The sequence below is a fragment of the Leguminivora glycinivorella genome, chromosome 12 (assembly GCF_023078275.1).
Source record: "Leguminivora glycinivorella isolate SPB_JAAS2020 chromosome 12, LegGlyc_1.1, whole genome shotgun sequence".
NCBI lineage: Eukaryota > Metazoa > Arthropoda > Insecta > Lepidoptera > Tortricidae > Leguminivora > Leguminivora glycinivorella.
The window spans coordinates 6799592-6823588 of record NC_062982.1 but is presented as its reverse complement, the minus strand read 5'-3'; the positions used below and the strand labels follow the sequence as shown (position 1 = coordinate 6823588).

The window sequence follows — 23997 nt, the reverse complement described above, 5'->3', positions numbered from 1 at the left end:
CCACACTACTTTGAAAAGTTGAGTTGAGTGACTTGCTTTTCTTTTACTACCTATACAAGATATAGTTGTGATTTGTTTCATTTAATTCGCTCAAGATATAGTTAAGTTTTTTTTTTTTTCATTTAAAGCATGAAAAAAAAATGAGTTTGAACTTTAAAGCAAATAATCAACTAATCCATGATTCCCATGAATTCTTTATTTATAAATTCCTTAAAGATTAGATTAGATTTCTTTATTTCATGATAAAAATTACACTATAAATTTGCTACATGTCAAAATTATGTTTATCTTCTCATCATGATCGTCAAAAATTACATAATAAATTCCAAATAAAAATAATTGTGTCTCCCAAATGAGGATCGTAAAATTAACACTTAACATGTTAATAGGATGAATGACTTAGGAACAAATAACTGTTCAATGGAATAACTAATAACTGCTAATTTGTTAATATGTACAGTCAGTCAGCAATATAGCTATGAGTACAGCCAAAGTGCCAAAAATGATACAGAATTTTATTGCCTAAGGTATGTACACATATTTTGGCTGTATTTATAGCTTTGTTGCTGACTGTACGTAGGTACATACTTAACCCACGGGAGGAAAGAGGGTGGTGAAATTCTTAACCTGTCACCACACGGGCACATCTCGGACACTGGCGATCAAATATATATGAAAGAGGCGCGTTCCTAGGACACATTCTAAGCTCGTGTAGGTGAACGCGTACCATGCTTGTATGAGTGAGATATGACAGATCGACAGTTCGCGTCTTTGTAACTGTGAGGAAACCGAAAGAGGGTGGGCGGCACTTTCAGCGGGGAGCGGGAGTGGCCATATTGTACGATAGTACACTTTATTATACTGTGACACGGGGCAAACATTATTAATGGGGTGACATTAATCAATATTAATGCGTAAATGTTTCACGTATAGTTTGATGAGTAAGTGGACAAGTATTCGTAAGTGACCGGCCACATCTAAGAGACGCATGTCCTGAGGTGCGGAACGGACGTCCGCGCCACGCCGCCTGAATGTATTGGGTTGGTAAGAAAGTAATGAGCGAATCATAACCAATATTGTAATTTTTATTTAATTTATTATTTTAATCATTTATCAAAAATATAACGGCCTTCGTTATCTACTACTTGTCTCCATCGTTCTGGTAAAGAATGAATAGCATCGGCGAAGAAGTTCTTAGGTTTAGATTCAAAAAACTCAGCTATGTACTGTCGTAGATGGGCTTGATCATGGAACTTTTTTTCATTCAAGGTATTGCTTAGCGATCTGAACAATGCGTAATCCGTAGGTGCCAAGTCTGGAGAGTACGGTGGATGAGGTATCACTTTCCAACCTAGCTCCAATAGCTTTAGCCGAGTCACTTTTGCAATGTGTGGGCGAGCATTGTCGTGTAAGAAAAAAACTTTAGCATGCTGTGGACGATTCTGACAGATTTTTTGGTTTAAATTTTCAAGCTGATTACAGTATACTGATGCGGTAACAGTCATTCCACTTGGTAGGAGTTCCCAGTGAATAATACCATGAATATCCCACCAAACGGACAGCATAACTTTTTTCGGGTGAGGCTCTGTTTTTGGTGCCTCTATTCCTTTTTCGTTTGGAGCTAGCCACTGACGTTTGCGTGTATGATTTATATATAAGACCCATTTTTCATCTCCAGTGATAAGATGGTCCAACCAGTTGAATGTGCGGCGAAAAGACAGAAGTTGTATGCAGATATCGGCACGGCGGTTTAGTTGATGTCTATCAAGTTCGTGCGGTATCCAAACACTGTATTTGTAGTTTTTTCCCAACTCGTGTAAATGTGTTTCTATGGTGACATGAGAGCAGCCTAACTCGGTAGCAAGAGTACGACTCGTTAGCCTCGGATCTCCTTCAATTAAGGTTTTTAATTTGGCTACATCAATCTTCACCGGTCGACCAGACTTAGGTTGATCTGATAATGAAAAGTCGCCACTACGAAACCGCTGGAACCATCGTTTCGCCGTGGCCTCAGACACAACTTCAGGAGCAACACGCTGACATATATTACGCACTGCTTCGGCGGCTGAATGGCCAGACTGAAATTCATATAGTAAGCAATGCCTTACATGCACTTTTAATTCGTCCATTTTCTTCCTTATATTAGCTCGGCGACAGCTAGTGAATAACTGACGAGAAACTGTGCGACTCGCCCTTTATATACTTTCGACCATAGAAGATTCTAGAACTCTCTCAAAAATTTTATGTGGAATTCAATCGATCGCTCATTACTTTCTTACCAACCCAATAATTCAAAACACGTTTTTTGAATTACATTCAGGCGGCGTGGCGGAGACGTCCGTTGCGCGCCCCGAGACACGCGACGCTTAAGTGGGAACGCAGCCCTATACAAAATGTACTGAGGGAGGAGACGTTTTTTGAATTACATTCAGGCGGCGTGGCGCGGACGTCCGTTGCGCGCCCCGAGACACGCGACGCTTAAGTGGGAACGCTGCCTTAGTCGTTATGTCAATTTGCCAATTGGGTTCAATGTACTCAATCAAGTCGGTTATTTGAAAGCTTGCGTTTCAGGCGAAAGTATAATTCTGACGTAGTTGTTCTTGAAATATGATAGTATTAGTGAGATGGCTAAGAAAGGTGCCTAAGTGAAGGCACCTAATATTTTAGTAATGACCAAAGACATATATAACTCCGTATATACAGATAAAGTCTAAGAAAAAAACGTACCTCAGTACCATACAGAAAGGTTCGGTGGCCTAGATGGCATTACACCTTTGGGGTGAGTTTGGGGTACGCTGAGCTAGATGGCGCTAATAATAATATTTCACATTTTAACACATATCAAGCTAAGAATATGGACCAAATTGTCAAAACTGATGTTCAAAAGCTTTAAGCCTGTGTCAAGAGATGGCAGTCTATGCACTGTGATTACACATTTTACTTTGACAGTAACTCTCTATAATACTCTATCCTCTTTGGTAATGACTAATAAAATAACAATGGTTAAAGTATAAGGTTAGAGATACCTACCTAACAGTGTAAGTCAATGACTGAACAATAGTAAAAGAAATTAATGTCAACAAATTTGGTGTAACAGTCCACTATCTATAAGTACATAATAGCAATATATTGCACCAGTTCAATACAAAAAACCCGGCCAAGAGCGTGTCGGGCCACGCTCAGTGTAGGGTTCCGTAGTTTTCCTTATTTTTCTCAAAAACTGCTAAACCTATCAAGTTCAAAACAATTTTCCTAGAAAGTCTTTATAATGTTCTACTTTTGTGATTTTTTTCATATTTTTTAAACATATGGGTCAAAAGTTAGAGGGGGGGGACGCACTTTTTTTTCCTTTAGGAGCGATTATTTCCGAAAATAAAAATATTATCAAAAAACGATGTTAGTAAACCCTTATTCATTTTTAAATACCTATCCAACAATATATCACACGTTGGGGTTGAAATGAAAAAAAATATCAGCCCCCACTTTACATGTAGGGGGGGTACCCTAATAAAACATTTTTTTCCATTTTTTATTTTTGCACTTTGTTGGCGTGATTGATATGCATATTGGTACCAAATTTCAGCTTTGTAGTGCTTACGGTTACTGAGATTATCCGCGGACGGACGGATGGAAGGACGGACGGACAGACAGACATGGCGAAACTATAAGGGTTCCTAGTTGACTACGGAACCCTAAAAATGTACAATGTATTAGAATGTCTCCAAAAAATATATTGATTCTGTACTTCAAAAAAAAAAATAAAAAAAATATTGCTATCTAACGGATCGCTTGCTACGTTGCTATGCCCTCACAGGGTTCATGTTGAAACTGTACTTAGCTTAAGACCTTATGTGTACACATAAAACGCAATAAATATTGAATATTGAGTATTTCTTTATTATTCAGTAGTCTTTGCTTAAACAAAACTAAGAAGATTCTTCACAAGTTCCATAACCGCTTGCGGTTTCTCGCTAAGAGAAAAGTTGATTTCTGCTATCGTCTTTCATTGTACTGCGTATTAAAACAATGTCAGTAAACAAAACTGTAATATTTCATCTCTTTAGATGTCGCTTTTTGACATCGAATTTTGAATTTCTTGAAAAGCTCACTGTGGCGGCGAAATGCTATTTTATTTAGAAGAGAGTCCATGCAGAATTTCAGATCGACCTTGGGTAAACGGTAAATCTTGTAGTGGTATTGACCGCTCGATTTCAATTATGTTTGTCGAATTTTATTTAGATATATACTTGAAACACGAAATTGAATGGTCGAAATTCAAGCCCTCGCAAACATTTTCTGATTTTTTAGACGTGAAGTCGTAGAATTCTGTTTGCAATCAATGTCAACATTTTCATCTCTTAATAGTCATAAATCGTAGCTCAGTATGATACATTGATAATTATACGGAATCTGCATTGCGCCTATCTACAATTCTAGCGGAAGAAAATAGTTGATAATTTGTCGCTTTCTCTCAACAATAAAGTAAAATGCGTTTCCATAATGCGGTTTATCGCTAAGAGAGAAGTTGTGGGCACTCACTTGTGTCTTAGTTTCTACTCGAACGACGTCCATGGGCGCCGATTTCCCGCGGGATAGGGCCATGGCCATCCCGGTCAGGTTTTGAGGAATGTACGGTTCGCTGAAACAATGAAGTATTAATGTTAAATTATTGAATGTATGAGGAAATAAGACAAATATTAGAAAACATTTTTGTCATTGTCTTTAAATTTCTAGTTTTTATAGCGCACATATAAAGCTATTAGAAAACCAAATGACATATACTGCGACTACTATTTACATTTACCGATTGCTAAATTACATTGTGAATTTAGACATCCCATAATCTCTAACAAAAATAAGAAAATTGAGATTTTCTTTATAACAATGAAATTAAACTATTTTAGAAAAAAAAAAAGCACAGAGAAACTAGAGGTGTGCGCCGACCGGCGTGGCGTACGCCGCCGGTCATTTTTGCCACGCCGACGCCGCCGATCATTTCACCGGCGTGAAATCGGCGTGAGATCGAAGTGAAAATAATTACTAATTTTTGGCTTGTTCTGTGTTATTCATTCTGTAGACGTGTGTGCCGATTAAAAATTGATCAGCAACGGCGTTTGCCAAAAATCGGCGGTGGCGGCGTGTTTCCGGAGTAAATTTGGCGTGACCTTGAATTAAACCTCGTAAGTCCCAGGCCATTTGTTTGCGATTTTGAATTTGGAACTTTCTTTTATTGAGAGTTCAAAACTCTAATTTGTACCTACTTGTACAAGTACTAAGGTGTTCCTTATATAAAAATCATTCGTATACTTTTATATAAACAGTGAGTTAAATAACATATGTAAATGAACACGGGATAGGAAAAAACACTGATTACCCTAATAATTATCTGTTCATAGCACAAAATATTTTTTTATCATTGTTGGCTTCCATTAAATAATTTATTTTCTAAATTATCGTGAATCTGCAAGGCACTCTTTCTTTATGAGGACCTTTGGAAGCTGGTAAAGAGGCATTAGCATCGGTGGAGCACTGCAACCCTATGAGGTACAAGTCCAAAAAATCTTGAACTTCCTGGATTCAACGGGCATGAGAAGATTATTTAATCACAAAGAGCCGTCACAATAGATCACTGCTGGTCGGCGTGACGCGGAAAGGCCCACAATACCCCCCTAATAATAGTCGGAGGAACACACATCGTCAGCACAACCACAGGAATTCCATTGTGCTCAGCCAATTGATGAGTGACGAGAAAAAAGAGCTTTACACACAACTATGGTAGAAACGGATGTCCAGCATATAGCTCTCGGCATACAAATTTGAGTTGGATGCAGATAGTTGATCCAGAAAACTGGTTTTGTTTTTTGCGTCGTGTAGCAATGTTAGCACTGATTAATTTTCCATCTGTTAATGCGATATATACCAGGACCGTTAGTCCAAAGTACCAACGAATGGTTACCAGTACCGCAGTCAGGCCGGGAAAGACCAAAAAAAGAGATAAAAGGACGACCTCGATGCATTTTTATAATGACTGGCAGGAGCGGACAGCAAACTGTAATAAGTGGGGATAAAAAGAACAGGCCCCTGCCCAGCAGTGGGCCACATATTAAGCACATAAAAAAACAAGATACCTACGATTAAATGAAGGTTGGCACTTGCCGGTAGCTGTAATCACACATAATTATAATGAAAAGCTTTAATTCCTGCAAAACCAGATCAGCAACGAAATTAAGATCACGCAAAGTGAATCCAACCTGGGTAGTATACCATCGCGTCCCATTCCAAACTATAGTTCTACACACAGTGGCTACAAGCAGTTTGCCGACGCGATGGGCACATAGGTATTTTTCGAGGAGCTCTGAAATCTTGAATAGTACATGGTAGTCATCCAGATGGAAAAATAGCTGAAGATCCAACAGGGAGAGTCTTGGCTCTCCAGATCTGGTGCTTTCGTAGGCGCTGTAACCATGTGGTTATAGTCAAGACGTAAGCCAGAGCAAAATCGCACACAGATCTCCCCGCATGCCCATCAGTTTTTCGCATGCCATTAAGAACTTCATACTGAAGTCCCTCATCTTTCTTACTGCTGAATAACAAATATTTTATTCATAGTAAAGTTTATTGGCAAATTGTAACAAATATTGCACAAAAAAGTCCAAAAAATATATCCAAATAGTGCAAATACAAATACCAAGTTTGAGCAGTTTAGTAACCATCAAGGTCACGCCGTTTAATAATCGGCAAAAATGCCCGGAGGCGGCGGCGGTTCATATCAAATTAGTGACAAATTTCGAGAAAAAAACGAAATAATTTGCTATTAATATTGCTAAAATCTTCATTAGAACATGAAATTGTGTCACAGGGCTCATGATAAAAAGTTTATTTATGTACTTTGTAACGCCGGTTATAGAAGTGCCGTTTTTTTTAAAAATATAACATGTTTTTAATTATTACGCCGATCACGCCGATTACGCCGACGCCGCCGGCCATTTTTGGCCCGGACGCCGCCGCCGACGGTTTAGCCACCGGCGCACACCTCTAAGAGAAACACATAATACGCATGTAGATAAACAACAAATCTACTTTTGAACATTTGCCGTAACAGTTTGCAATAGGTACGCAATACAGGTAATCACATATTATGTTGTTTTCCATACCTACACAAAAGCCTATGCAATGAACATAAAGTAGATGTTGGTATGGAAAAGGAGATATTGCTGCATCCATGTAAAACTGGCGACAATTTCGTGCGAAATCATACAAGTATCATCATACCGCAACGTAGTACAGTCAAGTGCAAAAATACGTATCGATTTTATCCGCTCAAAAATATGTACCGAGACCTTATTCCGCCGACATAAAGTGCTATGGGACATATTTTTGATAAGTTGTACGCACCCATATTTTTACACTTGACTGTACGTAACACGATAAAAACATAATAAGCTAGTAGAAGCGTAGAAAATAACATGATGACTCAAGATTCACGATCATAATTATTATCAAACCCAAGTTCGTAATTCGTAACCAAATCAAAATTACTGATTCCCTGACTAGTACCAAAGATTAGGTATCTCAAAACTTTGGCAAGGCAACGTCTATATCATTGTAGTATTAAATTAATACGTAACCGTTTTCCAGACATAGTACTAATTGTATCAATATTGAAGGTTCAAACACACGCGAATGTTAGGCGGATATTTTATCGTGTCATACGACTATGAAGCAGTAGAACGATTAAAGTTAAACAGCTGGATGTGATTACACAGAGTTCAACGTCTAATTATAAACAAAGGTGCACTTATAGTTGCAGTACTAAAGAGCACGAGCGTAATTGGATAATTCGGCAGAACCAGTCAGAATGAGATACAAGCAGCCAAGTGAATCACTAGGCATGTGATCCTGAAATCAGTCAAGGTATTTATTTGTACTTATTAACCGGGATATAGACCATGATTATCTTTTTCATTAGACTTATATTGACCGGGATATTATAGACCGTGATTACCTAAAAAAGGTAATCACGGTCTATATCCCGGCCAATATGTCTAATTAAAATAATCGTGAATCATTCAAAACTCTTACCTTTTTAATTTTTGTCGAGCTCCCGATATTTGGACGCAGTTCCATGCATCATGATCACGGGTAACAAAAGGGTACGGGTTCGCAATATTATTACCTAATAAATGTTGCAAAGGTCATGCCAAAGATCAATGAGCAAAAATAGACACTAATGACGTTGGCCGTTACCTCGTAATGCACTAACTAGTCAATCAGGTTTATGGAAACAAGGTTTCCTTTACGTGGCTAATGGCTATGGAAATCTTTTAGCGCCACAGTTAATAAAGTGGTACTTTGAATAGTTGATAATAAGATTGATAGTGATAACAATGGAAGTGCGAAATACAGTGGAGTGCTGGACTAGGCTAACGGTGCCGTCCATCCGTCATATGCGGCGGTCTCCCTTCAAAATACGACGACCGGTCTGGCGTAGTCGGTAGTGACCCTGCCTGCTAAGCCGCGATCCTGGGTTCGAATCCTATTAGTAAGGGCATTTCTTGTGTGATAAACACAGATGTTCCTGAGTCATGGATGTTTTCTATGTATACATATAAGTATGTATTCTTACTACTTATAGTATTTATATCGTCGCCTAGCACCCATAGTACAAGCTTTGCTTAGTTTGGGGCTAGGTTGGCTTGTATAAGGTGTCCCCCAATATGGATGGAATCTGGAGACGGCTGCTGTATGACGGTTGACGGCAGTCGGCATCGCTGTCCTAGAAAATTCGGGCTTAAATAAATGTCATTCCAAACCAGAAATTCCGAATTCAGAAAATTGTCACGGTGAATTGCCTACTATTTTCGGTGACAATTTTCTGAATACGAACTACGTGAGATTCAAAAATCGGCCCCCAGGTCGAAAGCCCCACTTTTTTTTTTATTTGGAATTTTTTATGTGCTTTCCACTCAGAATCGCGAGCTCTTTCAATCCTAGTAGGAGTAAAAAAATGTCCCAAAGTTTTTCCCTATTCCGTTACCATTTTTTCATACATTTTGTATGGCGGTAACGGAATGGAAGGTCTAAAAAAATATGGAAATCTTGGGACATTTTTTTCTCCTATCACGATCAAAAGACCTCGCGATTCTGAATAAAGACTGTATCGTTAAGTATGAAGACAACTTTGAGTAGCCGTAATTATTTGCTATTATATTTTTAGGGTTCCGTACCTCAAAAGGAAAAAACGGAACCCTTATAGGATCACTTTGTTGTCCGTCTGTCCGTCCGTCCGTCCGTCTGTCAAGACCCTTTTTCTCAGGAACGCGTGGAGGTATGAAGCTGAAATTTATATCAATTACTCAAGTCTACTGTCCCTTGAAGCTGTGAAAAAATCAAACTTCTAAGCCAACGCAATCAAAAGATACAGCCGTTTATGCCGCAAATTTTCGACACTTGCAAGGGAATCAAAACCTACAGGGTGCTTCCCGTGAACTCAGAATCTTGAAATTTGGTACGAAGCAACGTCTTATAGCATAGATAAAGGAAAAATTACGAAAACCATAAAATTTTAGTTACATCACATAATATATTTATTTTAAATAATTTTAACCTTACTACTCATTTCCTCATAAGGTTTGTACGGAACCCTCGGTGCGCGAGTCCGACTCGCACTTGGCCGGTTTTTTTCTTATAACAAGCCATGGGCTTAATAAGGCACATAATAAGGTACACATTTTGTCCTAGAAACTCGACGTAAAGCATATGGTTTAGACAGTATTGACTTAATCCTCCCGAGTACCAATTACGATTCCGGACAAATGCTACTAGAAAATTCACAAAGTGCGTAAAAGACGATACGATTGCGAAAAAAAATTGTATGGTGCGAACCTCAACGACACATGATCCACAAAGCAGAATATCTGGACATAGTCTAGCCACTGTTATTTAAAAAAAATATAGTTCAGGATCTGTGTATGGCGGCCATTTAGAGAATGTGGCATGGTGCTTACTCTAACTCCGACTTTGATGTCGAATTTCACTATCATACATTGTTTATATCGATCTGGTTTAAGCACTGTTCAAACACCATGAATGTCAATTAGACTTTGGCCTATGGCTAATTTTTTTATCTGTTTCTCTCATCCTGCTAGCATCAAAAATTTACGGCAATCCGGAACGTTGCTCAAAATTGCGTTTTTTTAAATTATATAACTTCGCCGCATTTATTCTACAAGTACCCAATTGGAAAAACCATGGAGACGACTCTTAAAGAATATATTTTGGCAGCATATTAACCTTTGTTTGTTGAAATCGTACAAAGAGTCATTGAAATATTCTCAAATTAAGCCAGATAGGGGTTGTCCGAAATTTATTTGCTAGACCTTAATGAAAGTACCATAAAGTCCCTAAAATAAAAAAAAATATCAGACCTTCTTATATCAAATAGTACTTACCAATACCTTAAGATCATACTCTCGGAACATAATAATACAAAATTATGCACATGTCAACATTTAGACGAGGTTTGTTTTGTCCTTATACTTAACGATACAGTCCTTATGAATCGCGTAAAAAATACCCATGTTACAAAAAAGTGGGGTGGACAACTTAGACAAAAAAATGGCCCTTATACCTATTTCAGAAATATGTTTTTAATAATTTTCAGTCAAGTAATTTAAGAAAACAGGCAAAAATGACCATTCCCTTATCTCCGAAACTAATTAGCATAAAATTTTCAAAAAAATACCCGAGATAGCCTTTAATGTATAGATTACAAGAAAACCATTACATTCATTTTTGTTTCGTCTTTTTAGGGTTCCGTAGTCAATTATAGTTTCGCCATGTCTGTCTATCCGTCCGTCCGTCCGTCCGTCCGTCCGCGGATAATTTCAGTGACCGTTAGCACTAGAAAGCTGAAATTTGGTACCAATATGTATATCAATCACGCCAACTAAGTGGTAAAATAAAAACCCCCCCTACATGTAAAGTGGGGACTGTTTTTTTTTTCCGACCCCAATGTGTGATATATTGTTGGATAGGTATTTATAAATGAATAAGGGTTTACTAAAATCGTTTTTTGATAATAATATTTTCAGTTTGATAATAATATTTTCGGAAATAAGCGCTCCTAAAGGAAAAAAAAAGCATCCCCCCCTCTAACTTTTGAACCATATGTTTAAAAAATATGAATAAATCACAAAAGTAGAACTTTCTAAGAAAATTGTTTTGAACTTGATAGGTTAAGTGGTTTTTGAGAAAAATACGGAAAACTACGGAACCCTACACTGAGCGTGGCCCGACACGCTCTTGGCCGGTTTTTTATAAATTGTTCAAAATATCGATTATTTTATTTTCAAAAATGACTTAGCGCCTCCAGAAGGCGCTTGAGCTTCTTGTGATGTAAGGAACCCTTGCAACACGAGTCCAACTCAAAGCACTTCATTCCTTTCTGAGAATTAACTGACTGTGTTCAAGTTTATATTATATTCTTTCTATTCTGTTCAGACTAAATTTTTTTGCAGTAAGCTGCAGCCAAATAAATTTATAACCTGATGCTTCTGCGTAGATTGATGCTTTATTTAGCATTAGTTCAGGCGAAGACGGAAAGTTTGGTTCGTTTTCCTCCGACATAAAATATTATATTATATAGATACCGACGATCTCGGAAACCGCTTTAACGATTTCGCTGAAATTTGTTAAGTGGGGGCTTTCGGGGGTGAAAAATCGACCTAGCTTAGCCTTAGATCCCGGAAAACGCGAATTTTCGAGTTTTCATGCGTTTTTCTTCGCGTCAGTAAACGTTAAATATGATCGTTAATTTCGCCAACCGCGCATCGGCTCCGCGTAGCTCAGTCGTAAGAGGTCGGTCTAATGTTCGCAAGCACATCGCAGGTGTCAGGGTTTCGAATCCCGGCCAGAAATTAAGTTTTTTTTTGTATTTATAAGAGTTTATTTTTTATCTAAAGACGTGATATAATAAAATAGATTCGCTCGGTTCGGTCGCCCAGACATTTTAAATTTAACTCGCAAAAAAATCGGATTTCGAACCGGATTTGCTCGTCTCGGCGCGCATGAATCAGAATCACAACCAAACGTATTTATTGGTAATAATATCGTACGAGTAATGTATTATCTGTTGTTAATTAAAACGTTGATAGATTATCACAGGCCACAGCAAGCGCCTTCATGTTACGCAACGTCAGAAGCGGTAAAGGATTTTGATAAAAGCATTGAATCCGATAAACAATACATGGATTGGACAGTATTTTTTTATACAATTTAGATTGATATCATTTTATTAAATCAATGTAGTTTTAAAACAATATTGTTTATTGCACCAATAAATTGCTCTGATATTTAGAATAAGATGAATATTGTACACTGTTGACAATTTAAAAGTGCTTATTGTAAGCCTATTTGAATAAAGAATATTTTGATTGATTGATTGATTGGAGTAAACAACGTACAGTAAACAACAAATACAACATCTAGCCATTAAATAAAAGTACTAGTGTCTCTGAGAGCTTTACTGACTACTGAGTAGATAACTATCATGCTCTCCTTACCCTCCTGACGACATACACATACCCCCTTATTCATAAACGTTCACTATAAAGTTATCAAGCCGATAAAGTTCGTTTGTCCCTTTCTATCACACCAATACGTCGGAAAGGGACAAACGAACTTTATCGGCTTGACAACTTTAGTGAACGTTTACCAATAAGGGGATTAATAGGTACATAAGCCCCAATGAAGTTTTAGCTCTGTTTTAACAGAGTTAAAATTAAACTGCCAAATTCAGAAATCAGTTCGTCAAGAGACTCAACTAAACAAATCTGAATAAACCATTCCTTACTGGATCATCTCGACGGCACGCGTTTTCAGTGGCCTAAATTATTATGATGTCAGAAAGCATGAAACTTGGTATGCAGTTATGCACATAGCTTTGACGTTAATAAGAATAAATAGAAGTAGAAACACGCCGAGGAGTCAATCTTTTCCCCCCACTATTATATCCCATTTTTGGCGTTTTAAAATTTTCACGAAAACTATTAAAGGTTTTGATAAGTAAATATTACGAGTAGGTACTTACCAGAAATATGTCTAGGAAAAGTACCATGAAATTCTCTACAATATTTCCATTTTAAGTATATTACTAACAGTCGCGGCGGTAGTGCTACCCCTACTCATCCCACTAGTAGTCAAACACAAATATTATGCGGGAGACTTAAGCATAATTTGAAAATGATGAGTTAAAGCTATATACCTTAAAATACAGTATTGTAGAATTTTTTTATGGAGAATATACTTTTCCTAAATATCGTGATTATAGCTTTCACGGTTTTCATGACAATATAAAAAAACTGAAGATAATGATATAAAAACCGGCCAAGAGCGTGTCGGGCCACGCTCAGTGTAGGGTTCCGTAGTTTTCCGTATTTTTCTCAAAAACTACTGAACCTATCAAGTTCAAAATAATTTTCCTAGAAAGTCTTTATAAAGTTCTACTTTTGTGATTTTTTTCATATTTTTTAAACATATGGTTCAAAAGTTAGAGGGGGGGGGGGGGGGGACGCACTTTTTTTTCCTTTAGGAACGATTATTTCCGAAAATATTAATATTATCAAAAAACGATCTTAGTAAACCCTTATTCATTTTTAAATACCTATCCAACAATATATCACACGTTGGGGTTGGAATGAAAAAAAATATCAGCCCCCACTTTACATGTAGGGGGGGTACCCTAATAAAACATTTTTTTCCATTTTTATTTTTGCACTTTGTTGGCGTGATTGACATACATATTGGTACCAAATTTCAGCTTTCTAGTGCTTACGGTTACTGAGATTATCCGCGGACGGACGGACGGACGGACGGACGGACGGACGGACAGACAGACATGGCGAAACTATAAGGGTTCCTAGTTGACTACGGAACCCTAAAAATGAGGGAAAAGAGGGGAAACATTGACACTTCGGCGTCTGCGTACTTTTATTTTTTTCTGTTAAGCGTTTGTAAGTTATCTATATACATGTCAAGTCTCATGTTTTTTGTCACACCCTATCCGACTAGCTCAAGTTAAGAACCAGGACTATGGAGGATACATATTCACTTCAAAGTGGTTCCCTCCAAAATAATAAAAAAATACCATTCTTAACTAGGTATTTGTAAAACAGCGCGGCTACATCTAGAACTTTTCAAACAAAAGGTTTGTCCATGTCAAAGGGAAGCCGAGTGTGAGGTTTGAGTGTCATTATTATCAGTAAAAATCACCACGGTTATTGGTTATTGTGCCGCCCACAAGTCATTATTATTACCTTTGTCTTCTCATGGGACGTTAATTCTACTAACTTCTTAGATAAAAACTAATAACTCGTTACTCGATAGTTCAAATACATTTCCTTAATTTGAAAGATATTTATGAAATAAAACTGTGGAAACTGAGTGTCACTTCGAAACGTCGGGATGAATAGTAAATTCAGGATACGCGATATAATCCGTTTCCATAGTTATATATTTATCTATTTAAGTATGTATATACTATAGGTGGTATACCCTATAGTAAGGCACCATGAACATTATAAAACAATCAAGTAATATAACTAATATAGTATTTTTCACACAAACCAATACCCTGTTTAGACTTCTATTAGTTAACCTAGAGACAAATAAAGTCCATTAAACTCTACTTTTCGCAATTGTCTTAAGCAACTTTATTGAAAAAAAAAAACCAGTAGACTAGTGTGCGGAGTGTGCCTGGCGAATTATGGACCTATAGGAATAGGAATACATTTGTAATATTTGTTTGAATATCACCATATTATCTAATCTATACGAGTAGCCTACAACGTAACGGGAACAAGTACAAAAAATATAGTTAACACGTTATTGATCAAAATAAAACCTTATGTATAAAACCAATTCGTATTCGTTCGCTAAATTAATATAAATTTTAAATTTCACCTATTTTTTAAATACAAACCGGCACGGCAATAAGTCGATCGGTCTGCCGGCCGCCTCGTGTGTTCAATACCCGAACGGAGCCGAAGTCCGTGCCTCCGACCGTCCGGCCCCGAACGCCGATTCGGCACTACACGCGCGAACGGCACTACACGGGAACGGACTTCGGCGGGTTCGGGTAGTTCGGACTAGGGCTCCCGGTCGCGTCCGTGTTTCGTGTACCCGTTGCCGGGTATCCGTTCCCGTGTTACACGAATCCGGATTTCTGGCCCGTTTGGAACGGGTAATTAGGGACCGTGTAATTAAGGTCCGGGTACCCGTGTAGTCCGTGTGTCCGGATCGACGGACTCTAAAAACCCGCGGGTCCGATCCGTTCTCGACGTATAGTGATGCTTGATGATCGTTCGCGTTCTTGGTTCAAGCGAATATGAAAATCATTTTAAAGAACCAAAAATGATACAACCTTAATAACTAAAACGAGAAAGGGACAGCGGAGCAATTGTGACTGGGGGACAAATTTTAACTACTCGATTTTTTTCCATGTTTTACATTTTAGGTATTATTATATAGGGCACGCGTTTTCAGTGGCCTAAATTATTATGATGTCAGAAAGCTAAACTTGGTATGCACATAGCTTTGTCGTTCATAAGAATAAATAGAAGTAGAAACACGCCGAGGAGTCAATCTCTTCCCCCCACTATTATATCCCATTTTTAGCGTTTAGGGAAAAGAGGGGAAACATTGACACTTCGGCGTCTGCGTACTTTTATTTTTTTCTGTTAAGTGTTTGTAAGTTATCTATATACATGTCAAGTCTCATGCTTTTTGTCACACCCTATCCGACTAGCTCAAGTTAAGAACCAGGACTATGGATACATATTCACTTCAAAGTGGTTCCCTCCAAAATAACAAAAAATACCATTCTTAACTAGGTATTTGTAAAACAGCGCGGCTACATCTAGAACTTTTCAAACAAAAGGTTTGTCCATGTCAAAGGGAAACCAAGTGTGAGGTTTGAGTGTCATTATTATCAGTAAAAATCACCACGGTTATTGGTTATTGTGCCGCCCACAAGTCATTATTATTACCTTTGTCTTTTCATGCGACGTTAATTCTACAAACTTCTTAGATAAAAACTAATAACTCGATAGTTCAAATACATTTCCTTAATTTGAAAGATATTTATGAAATAAAACTGTGGAAACTGAAGGTCACCCGTTGACCAAGGACGCTGTAAAGTGTTCGAAACGTCGGGATGAATAGTAAATTCAGGATACGCGATATAATCCGTTTCCATAGTTATGTATTTATCTATTGGGTTGGTAAGAAAGTAATGAGCGATCGATTGAATTCCACATAAAATTTTTGAGAGAGTTCTAGAATCTTCTATGGTCGAAAGTATATAAAGGGCGAGTCGCACAGTTTCTCGTCAGTCATTCACTAGCTGTCGCCGAGCTAATATAAGGAAGAAAATGGACGAATTAAAAGTGCATGTAAGGCATTGCTTACTATATGAATTTCAGTCTGGCCATTCAGCCGCCGAAGCAGTGCGTAATATATGTCAGCGTGTTGCTCCTGAAGTTGTGTTTGAGGCCACGGCGAAACGATGGTTCCAGCGGTTTCGTAGTGGCGACTTTTCATTATCAGATCAACCTAAGTCTGGTCAACCGGTGAAGATTGATGTAGCCAAATTAAAAACCTTAATTGAAGGAGATCCGAGGCTAACGAGTCGTACTCTTGCTGCCGAGTTAGGCTGCTCTCATGTCACCATAGAAACACATTTACACGAGTTGGGAAAAAACTACAAATACAGTGTTTGGATACCGCACGAACTTGATAGAGATCAACTAAACCGCCGTGCCGATATCTGCATACAACTTCTGTCTTTTCGCCGCACATTCAACTGGTTGGACCATCTTATCACTGGAGATGAAAAATGGGTCTTATATATAAATCACACACGCAAACGTCAGTGGCTAGCTCCAAACGAAAAAGGAATAGAGGCACCAAAAACAGAGCCTCACCCGAAAAAAGTTATGCTGTCCGTTTGGTAGGATATTCATGGTATTATTCACTGGGAATTCCTACCAAGTGGAATGACTGTTACCGCATCAGTATACTGTAATCAGCTTGAAAATTTAAACCAAAAAATCTGTCAGAATCGTCCACAGCATGCTAAAGTTTTTTTATTACACGACAATGCTCGCCCACACATTGCAAAAGTGACTCGGCTAAAGCTATTGGAGCTAGGTTGGAAAGTGATACCTCATCCACCGTACTCTCCAGACTTGGCACCTACGGATTACGCATTGTTCAGATCGCTAAGCAATGCCTTGAATGAAAAAAAGTTCGATGATCAAGCCCATCTACGACAGTACATAGCTGAGTTTTTTAAATCTAAACCTAAGAACTTCTTCGCCGATGCTATTAATTCTTTACCAGAACGATGGAGACAAGTAGTAGATAACGAAGGCCGTTATATTTTTGATAAATGATTAAAATAATAAATTAAATAAAAATTACAATATTGGTTATGATTCGCTCATTACTTTCTTACCAACCCAATATTTAAGTATGTATATCGTCGCTTAGCACCCATAGTACAAGCTTTGCTTAGTTTGGGGCTAAGTCGATCTGTGTAATGTCCCCAATATTTATTTCTTTATTTTACAACTATGAGACATAGATATAACTATACTATAGGTGGTATGGTCCCTATAGTAAGGCACCATGAACATTATAAAACAATCAAGTAATAGAACTAATATAGTATTTTTCACACAAACCAATACCCTGTTTAGACTTCTATTAGTTAACCTAGAGACAAATAAAGTCCATTAAACTCTACTTTTCGCAATTGTCTTAAGCAACTTTATTGAAAAAAAAAAATAGTAGACTAGTGTGCCTGGCGAATTATGGACCTATAGGAATAGGAATACAATTGTAATATTTGTATTGAATATCACCATATTATCTAATCTGTACGAGTAGCCTACAACGTAACGGGAACAAGTACAAAAAATATAGTTAACACATTATTGATCAAAATAAAACGAGTAAGTATGTATAAAACCAATTCGTATTCGTTCGCTAAATTAATATAAATTTTAAATTTCACCTATTTTTTAAATACAAACCGGCACGGCAATAAGTCGATCGGTCCGCCGGCGGCCGCCTCGTGTGTTCAATACCCGAACGGTGCCGAAGTCCGTGCGTCCGGCCGTCCGGCCCCGAACGCCGATTCGGCACTACACGCGCGAACGGCACTACACGGGAACGGACTTCGGCGGGTTCGGGTAGTTCGGACGCTTAGCACCGCCGGGGCTAAGGGGCCGGGCGCACGGATCGGCGGGTAGTAACGAATATCCAGAGCCCTAATCTCGACATCCAAATGAGTGGTAGGTATAAATTATTAGCAATGGCAAACTCCATGGAAGTGACGAGAACGCTCAATCATAGTTCAGGAGGGGACAAGATAGGGGGACGGGGCCTCTTGAAAACAGATATTAGTGCCGAAGGACGCAGTGACATATGTGATAACTGAATAGATCAGGTGAAAAACTATACGAATTCATAATACAGAAAGTATACCAAGGTATAGCTAACTAACTTTTCAGACAATGCAATGCTAGGATTAGTCATCGTATATTATATAGAAAAGAAAAACTTGAAGTATACTAATATGGTCGTTAAATCGTCTGTCTAGATAAGGGTTAGTAAAACTAGGCCACCGAGCGCTGAAGCACTATAAGGAAAACCAAACTAGATTGTGTATAAATTAACGGCGAAAATGTATGACGCACGTCAGAAGGGAAATAGGCCAGTAGAAATTTGAAATGGAAAATAGTAGCGACAAACTCGAAAGACATTCACAGCCAGTTTCATATCGTCACTACTTTTAAAAAATCTCGTATCTCACGCTGTTCCTCAAAGTTAAAACGTAAGTCTATATGCATTCCATACATACTTACTACAATTTTCTTTTCATTGACAGACGAAGATACAAGTTTTTTTAAAGGTAACTGTAGCCTTACCATGACTTTTTTGAGTTAAAAAATACGTTACGTTTTCAGTGAGAGTTACGGAAAATGTATGGAAAAACTTAACAGCGCTCCAAGCGGAAACGCTCACGTACTAAAATTTTCATCGGTACCATAAGTTATTAACGTGTTTACTCCGAGTTTTCAATACGTTCCTAACTTTACAGCTAAGGCGCTCTCTTTCTAACTGTATGAAGTCAATAGAACCAGAACTATTTGACAGTCTCTAGTGAAAACTCAATACTTTACGTGAGTAATCATTGACAGTCACTAGCGTAAAAGTAAACCACCAATTCACTGTGATGTGTCATTACTGTCAAATTATATAACAATCCCACAACATTTTCACGATTATATTTGCAATTTTAAATACAATTATGACAAATATGTATTAATTTATAATATTACGTGAAATTAAAGAACAGCTTAAATGTAGCAGTTAATCAGTAGTTCGATAAAAAGATAAACCAGTGATGAAACCAGTGTTTGATACTTTTACAAAAGTAATGAGTTATATTTATTCATCATTTTGTACTGTTTAGCTACAGTTGAGATGATTATATTGCTTGCTTTCAGAAAAAGAAGTTATTATTGAAAACAATATTTCGATGCAAGCCGTATGGTATTCAGCAAACCCAACGTAGAAGATTGTTCAAATTGATAAGGAATGAGGCAGTTACGAATCAACTGATTACCTACAGCAGCAGGCAGTACCAATTCATAGGCATTTTTGTTCCTCAATGCACAATACGTGTACCCATCCATAGTCACCATAACACCATATCTCGTGGGTATACTTATATTAGAAGTGAACCAAAGGAAAAAAACTTCAAAAAAATTATCCTACTGAAATAAAGTATATCATTCTGTGACTTTGTTTATTTTGTGATATTCTTAAGTAACAAATTGACGTGAAACGAAAACTTAAAACCTAAAATTCAGCGTTTCCGTACATATCAAACATCAATTACAACGACATCGACATAACGACAAAGTCTAAGGTAAGGTATGGAACTTTTGAAGGCCATTATGTGATGTATTTGTATATGAAGATTATAATTTGATACAAAAGTGAGAGCATAGTGAAAAGAATTTTGAAACAAAAGTAAAAATTATATCCCATTTTTTGGCGGGGCCCGTAGCCAAATGCACAAACGATTATGATAACATCGTTATCGTAGCTTAGCTATCTCTATCACTTTTCCGTATTGACGTGACAGAGCTAGACTGAATTTCGATCGGCGTCTAGCGTCAACGATTGACATTTCAGCTAAGTCCTTGTGTCAAAATTGTCAAAGCTAATTTTTTTTTAATTTATTGGGAGCATTGGCAACTTGGCCATCAGCTCAAACATACAATATTTAACACAACTTGATACAACATACAAATAACAGGAATAACAATTATTACCATGTTAAACATAAAAGTAATAATTGCACATATTGAAATGCTAAACTTATGACTATTTAGTAACTACACAAAACATGTTTTATGACTGAAAAGAAGTATTTTTGAACAATTACTAAATTATTTACAAAGCGCCAATAGTGTGCATAATAAATTCATAAATTACAGGGTATAATTTTGGATATTTTAAAAGAGCCTTCAAGTTGATTTCCCGGTTCTTTTCTTGGCTGAAAATCCCGGGAATTCCCGGTATTTTCGGTAGGTACCGGTATTTCCCGGGAGCAAACTCTAATAGGGATAGGGATAGGGTTAGGGATAGGGATAGGGATAGGGATAGGGGTAATCGGTCGGCAAGCGGTAATTGTAAGCGATAATGCGAGAAAGTACTTTTTACCCACCGACAATAGTGTCGAGATACGGGCTATGTGAGTTCTGTTGTATGTAGTTTCCCCATACCAGTGCTTATAGAATACATATCTACTCGTACCTACTACCTACGCTGTGGTCGCTGTGTAACATTTCTACAATCATTGCAAGCATTTCTTTAAAGACAATAGTAATATGAGTAATTGAAAAAAACGCAGACAAACGTATGCATAAATAGAAACCTACGGATCCAAATGAAAATTTTATTTTTTGTACATGTTTGAATAAGGATTCTTTTATTACGCGGGCGAAGCCGCCGGCAAAAGCTAATTCTATATATGATGCTATGTACCCTTTTTCTGCAAATAAAATATTTCTATTTCCTTACTACTCGAGAACATCACAAATAAACAAAGTCAATTAATGAAATACTTTATTTTAGTAACAGGATTATTTTTTTGGAGTTGAGGTTCCTTCCTCTATTGGAGCACTTCTATACATATACCTGTGATGATCATGGCCAATAATACCATTAAGTGCATCGCGGAACAAAAACACCTATAAATTGGTACTGCTTCCAAAGGTAATGAGTAGCGTATCTGCCACAGTGCCACAGTATTCATATTAATTGAACTATCTTCCATGTTGACTGAATACCATACGTGTTTGTTCGGAAATGTTGATTTCAATAATAGCCTCCATCATCTTTCTGAAACCAAAAACGGCTTTGAGCAATATAATCATCTCAACTGTAAATAGTACAAAATTATGGCCAAAAATAACTCATTACCTTATTTGATTTGTTTACTGGTTTATGATGAATTTCACGTAATATTATAAATTAATACAATATGCTAGTCATAATTTTATTTAAAACTGCAAAAATAATCGTGAAAATTCCGTGTGATTTTTGTATACTCGTACTTAAGTTGACAGAAATGTCACGTCAGAATGACTTGGCCTATGGTTTGAGGCCTACTACCGAAGTTATCGAAATGTGGACATGCGTCTCTTTTACTCTTATCAGTATGAAGTGAAAGAGGAAGAGTCCCTCAATGCGTATGTTTCGGAATTCGCAGTAGACCCTATATTGACAGATTTCGATAGGTAAATTTATGGAGATTAGAGGTAAGGAGCGAAAGTTTTAAGTATCAGAAGTGCACATATAAAAGAAAAGATAGGTGGCACTGGAATAGCAGGTACATAAGGGTTTGACAATCTCTTAGCCTTCTCGGTAGTGACCCCGCCTACGGAGCAAGAGGTCCCGGGTGCAAATCCTGATAAGAGCTTTTTTATTTTTTTCTACTACATATTATCTTTTCCTGGATTATGTTATATTTTTACATACATACATACATACATACAATCACGCCAGTATCCCATGAAGGGGTAGGCAGAGCACATGAAACTACTCAAGTTCCAGTGCCACTTTTGGCAAATAAGGGGTTGAATGAAAACGAAATTGTGACATTGCAGTGACAGGTTGCCAGCCTCTCGCCTACGCCACAATTTAACCCATATCCCACTGTCGCCTTCTACGACACCCACGGGAAGAAAGGGGGTGATGAAATTCTTAACCCGTCACCACACGGCATATTTTATAATTTTAATATCAAAAAATATTTTGTTTTGTTACAACTTTTCGAAATTTCATTCGCAAGACTTACAACATTACCTAAGAATCCTAAGATGGGGCAAACAATCTAAAAGGGCTTAAGTTGACATTTTTATTAATAAAACAATAATTAAACACAATTAAAATACACAAAATGAAAATTAAAAAAAAAATCAAAAATCAAAAAGAACGCTGTCAGGATCGAACCTGAGAACATCTGCATACGAAGTCAGCGCACTACCACGGGACTACATCTTGACTTGTTCGGTATATACTGGGGACGCTATTGCACAACACCCTGCATTTTATGATTAAGCACTGAGACTTGGCACAGGTTGTTCCTTGGGTGGCCCTGAGTAGATAAAGATCGGGAGGCATCGAGAGCCCCCCTTAATTTAGGAGGGAAGAGGGGGGGAAGGCTGGCGCCGCCGCGCTTCCTTTGAAACCATATTTCTCTAAAACTATACAAAATAGGGCATGCGATATATCATTTTCGGATAAACGAAGGACGAGGAATTCATTTTTGGAACAAAAAAAATGTATTTTAGAACAAAAATACAAAATAAAATGGGAAAATCTGAAAACGAGATTTTTTTTTATACATATTATTGCACGTTTTATGAAAACTGTAATGGTTTTTTCTAAATAAAAAATATTATTTAATAGCTACATTTATCTAGTTTTAGAAAATGTATAATTTGTTATATAAATATATTATAGAACGAGTGATAAAAAATAATTTACATCGCCCGATAGGGTGATTTGAATGCTCATTTCAATAAGTTTTGTCAATGATTTCAGGTATAATCACTATTTTTAACACACGAAAGCCGTAATCATTGTAGTTTATGGCTATTTAGTGATTAATGTACTTAAAATAAAAAAAAAATACAAAAATTTTAAAAAATATTAAAAATGTGATATTTTTTTTTACATTATCCTATTTTTTTCTTTCTACAGAATATATATCTAAAAGCAATAAATATAAATAAAAAGCCACATTTATACAGTTTATAAAAATATATAGTTTGTTATATAAATATATTACGAAACGCGAGATAAAAAATAATGAAATTGAAAATTTTAATGTTCGGGTCAGCTTGCACTATTCGATGAGGTGAGGTAAAGGTACTACCCGCTATGCAGTGGAGTTCGTCTAGTAATACAGAAATATACTTATTCTAATAATGTTTACAGATGTAGGTATATCACGACATTCACGACCCAGTACAGAAAATTGAAAAACTCCTATAATATAGTTTATTTTGATTGTAAAATAAAATTGCATGTGACTTATATTGCAAAAAAAATGTCTTAATCACGTTCTCCTCTCCTAAAGCAGTTCTGCATGCATAGGCTTGAAGATTTTTTAGTTTACTAGCAGAATTTAGTTACTTCCTTTGGGCCCCCTTAAATCGGTTATCTATCTATCTATAGCAGCCACTAAAGCGCCCGTCTTCGGACATAGGCCTCCTCTCCATTCCTCCACGCTTGTCGGTCCATTGCCATCCGCATCCAGTTATCGCCAGCTAGTTGGCAGATATGTCGTCTCTCCATCTAAGGGGGGGCTTGCCGCGACCGCGGGTGTTAGCGGGCTTCCACACCATAGTT

General features: G+C 37.3%; 1 protein-coding gene across 1 annotated transcript in view; it reads right to left on the bottom strand.

Moving 5' to 3' along the window:
* The window catches only part of LOC125231971 (sphingosine kinase 1-like), a 78685-nt gene that overhangs the window by 4835 nt on the left and 49853 nt on the right, over positions 1-23997 (bottom strand). Inside the window, exon 2 of the mRNA XM_048137578.1 lies at positions 4540-4639. Within this exon, the coding sequence (XP_047993535.1) occupies positions 4540-4639 (100 nt within the window). The remainder of the gene's footprint in view (positions 1-4539; positions 4640-23997) is intronic.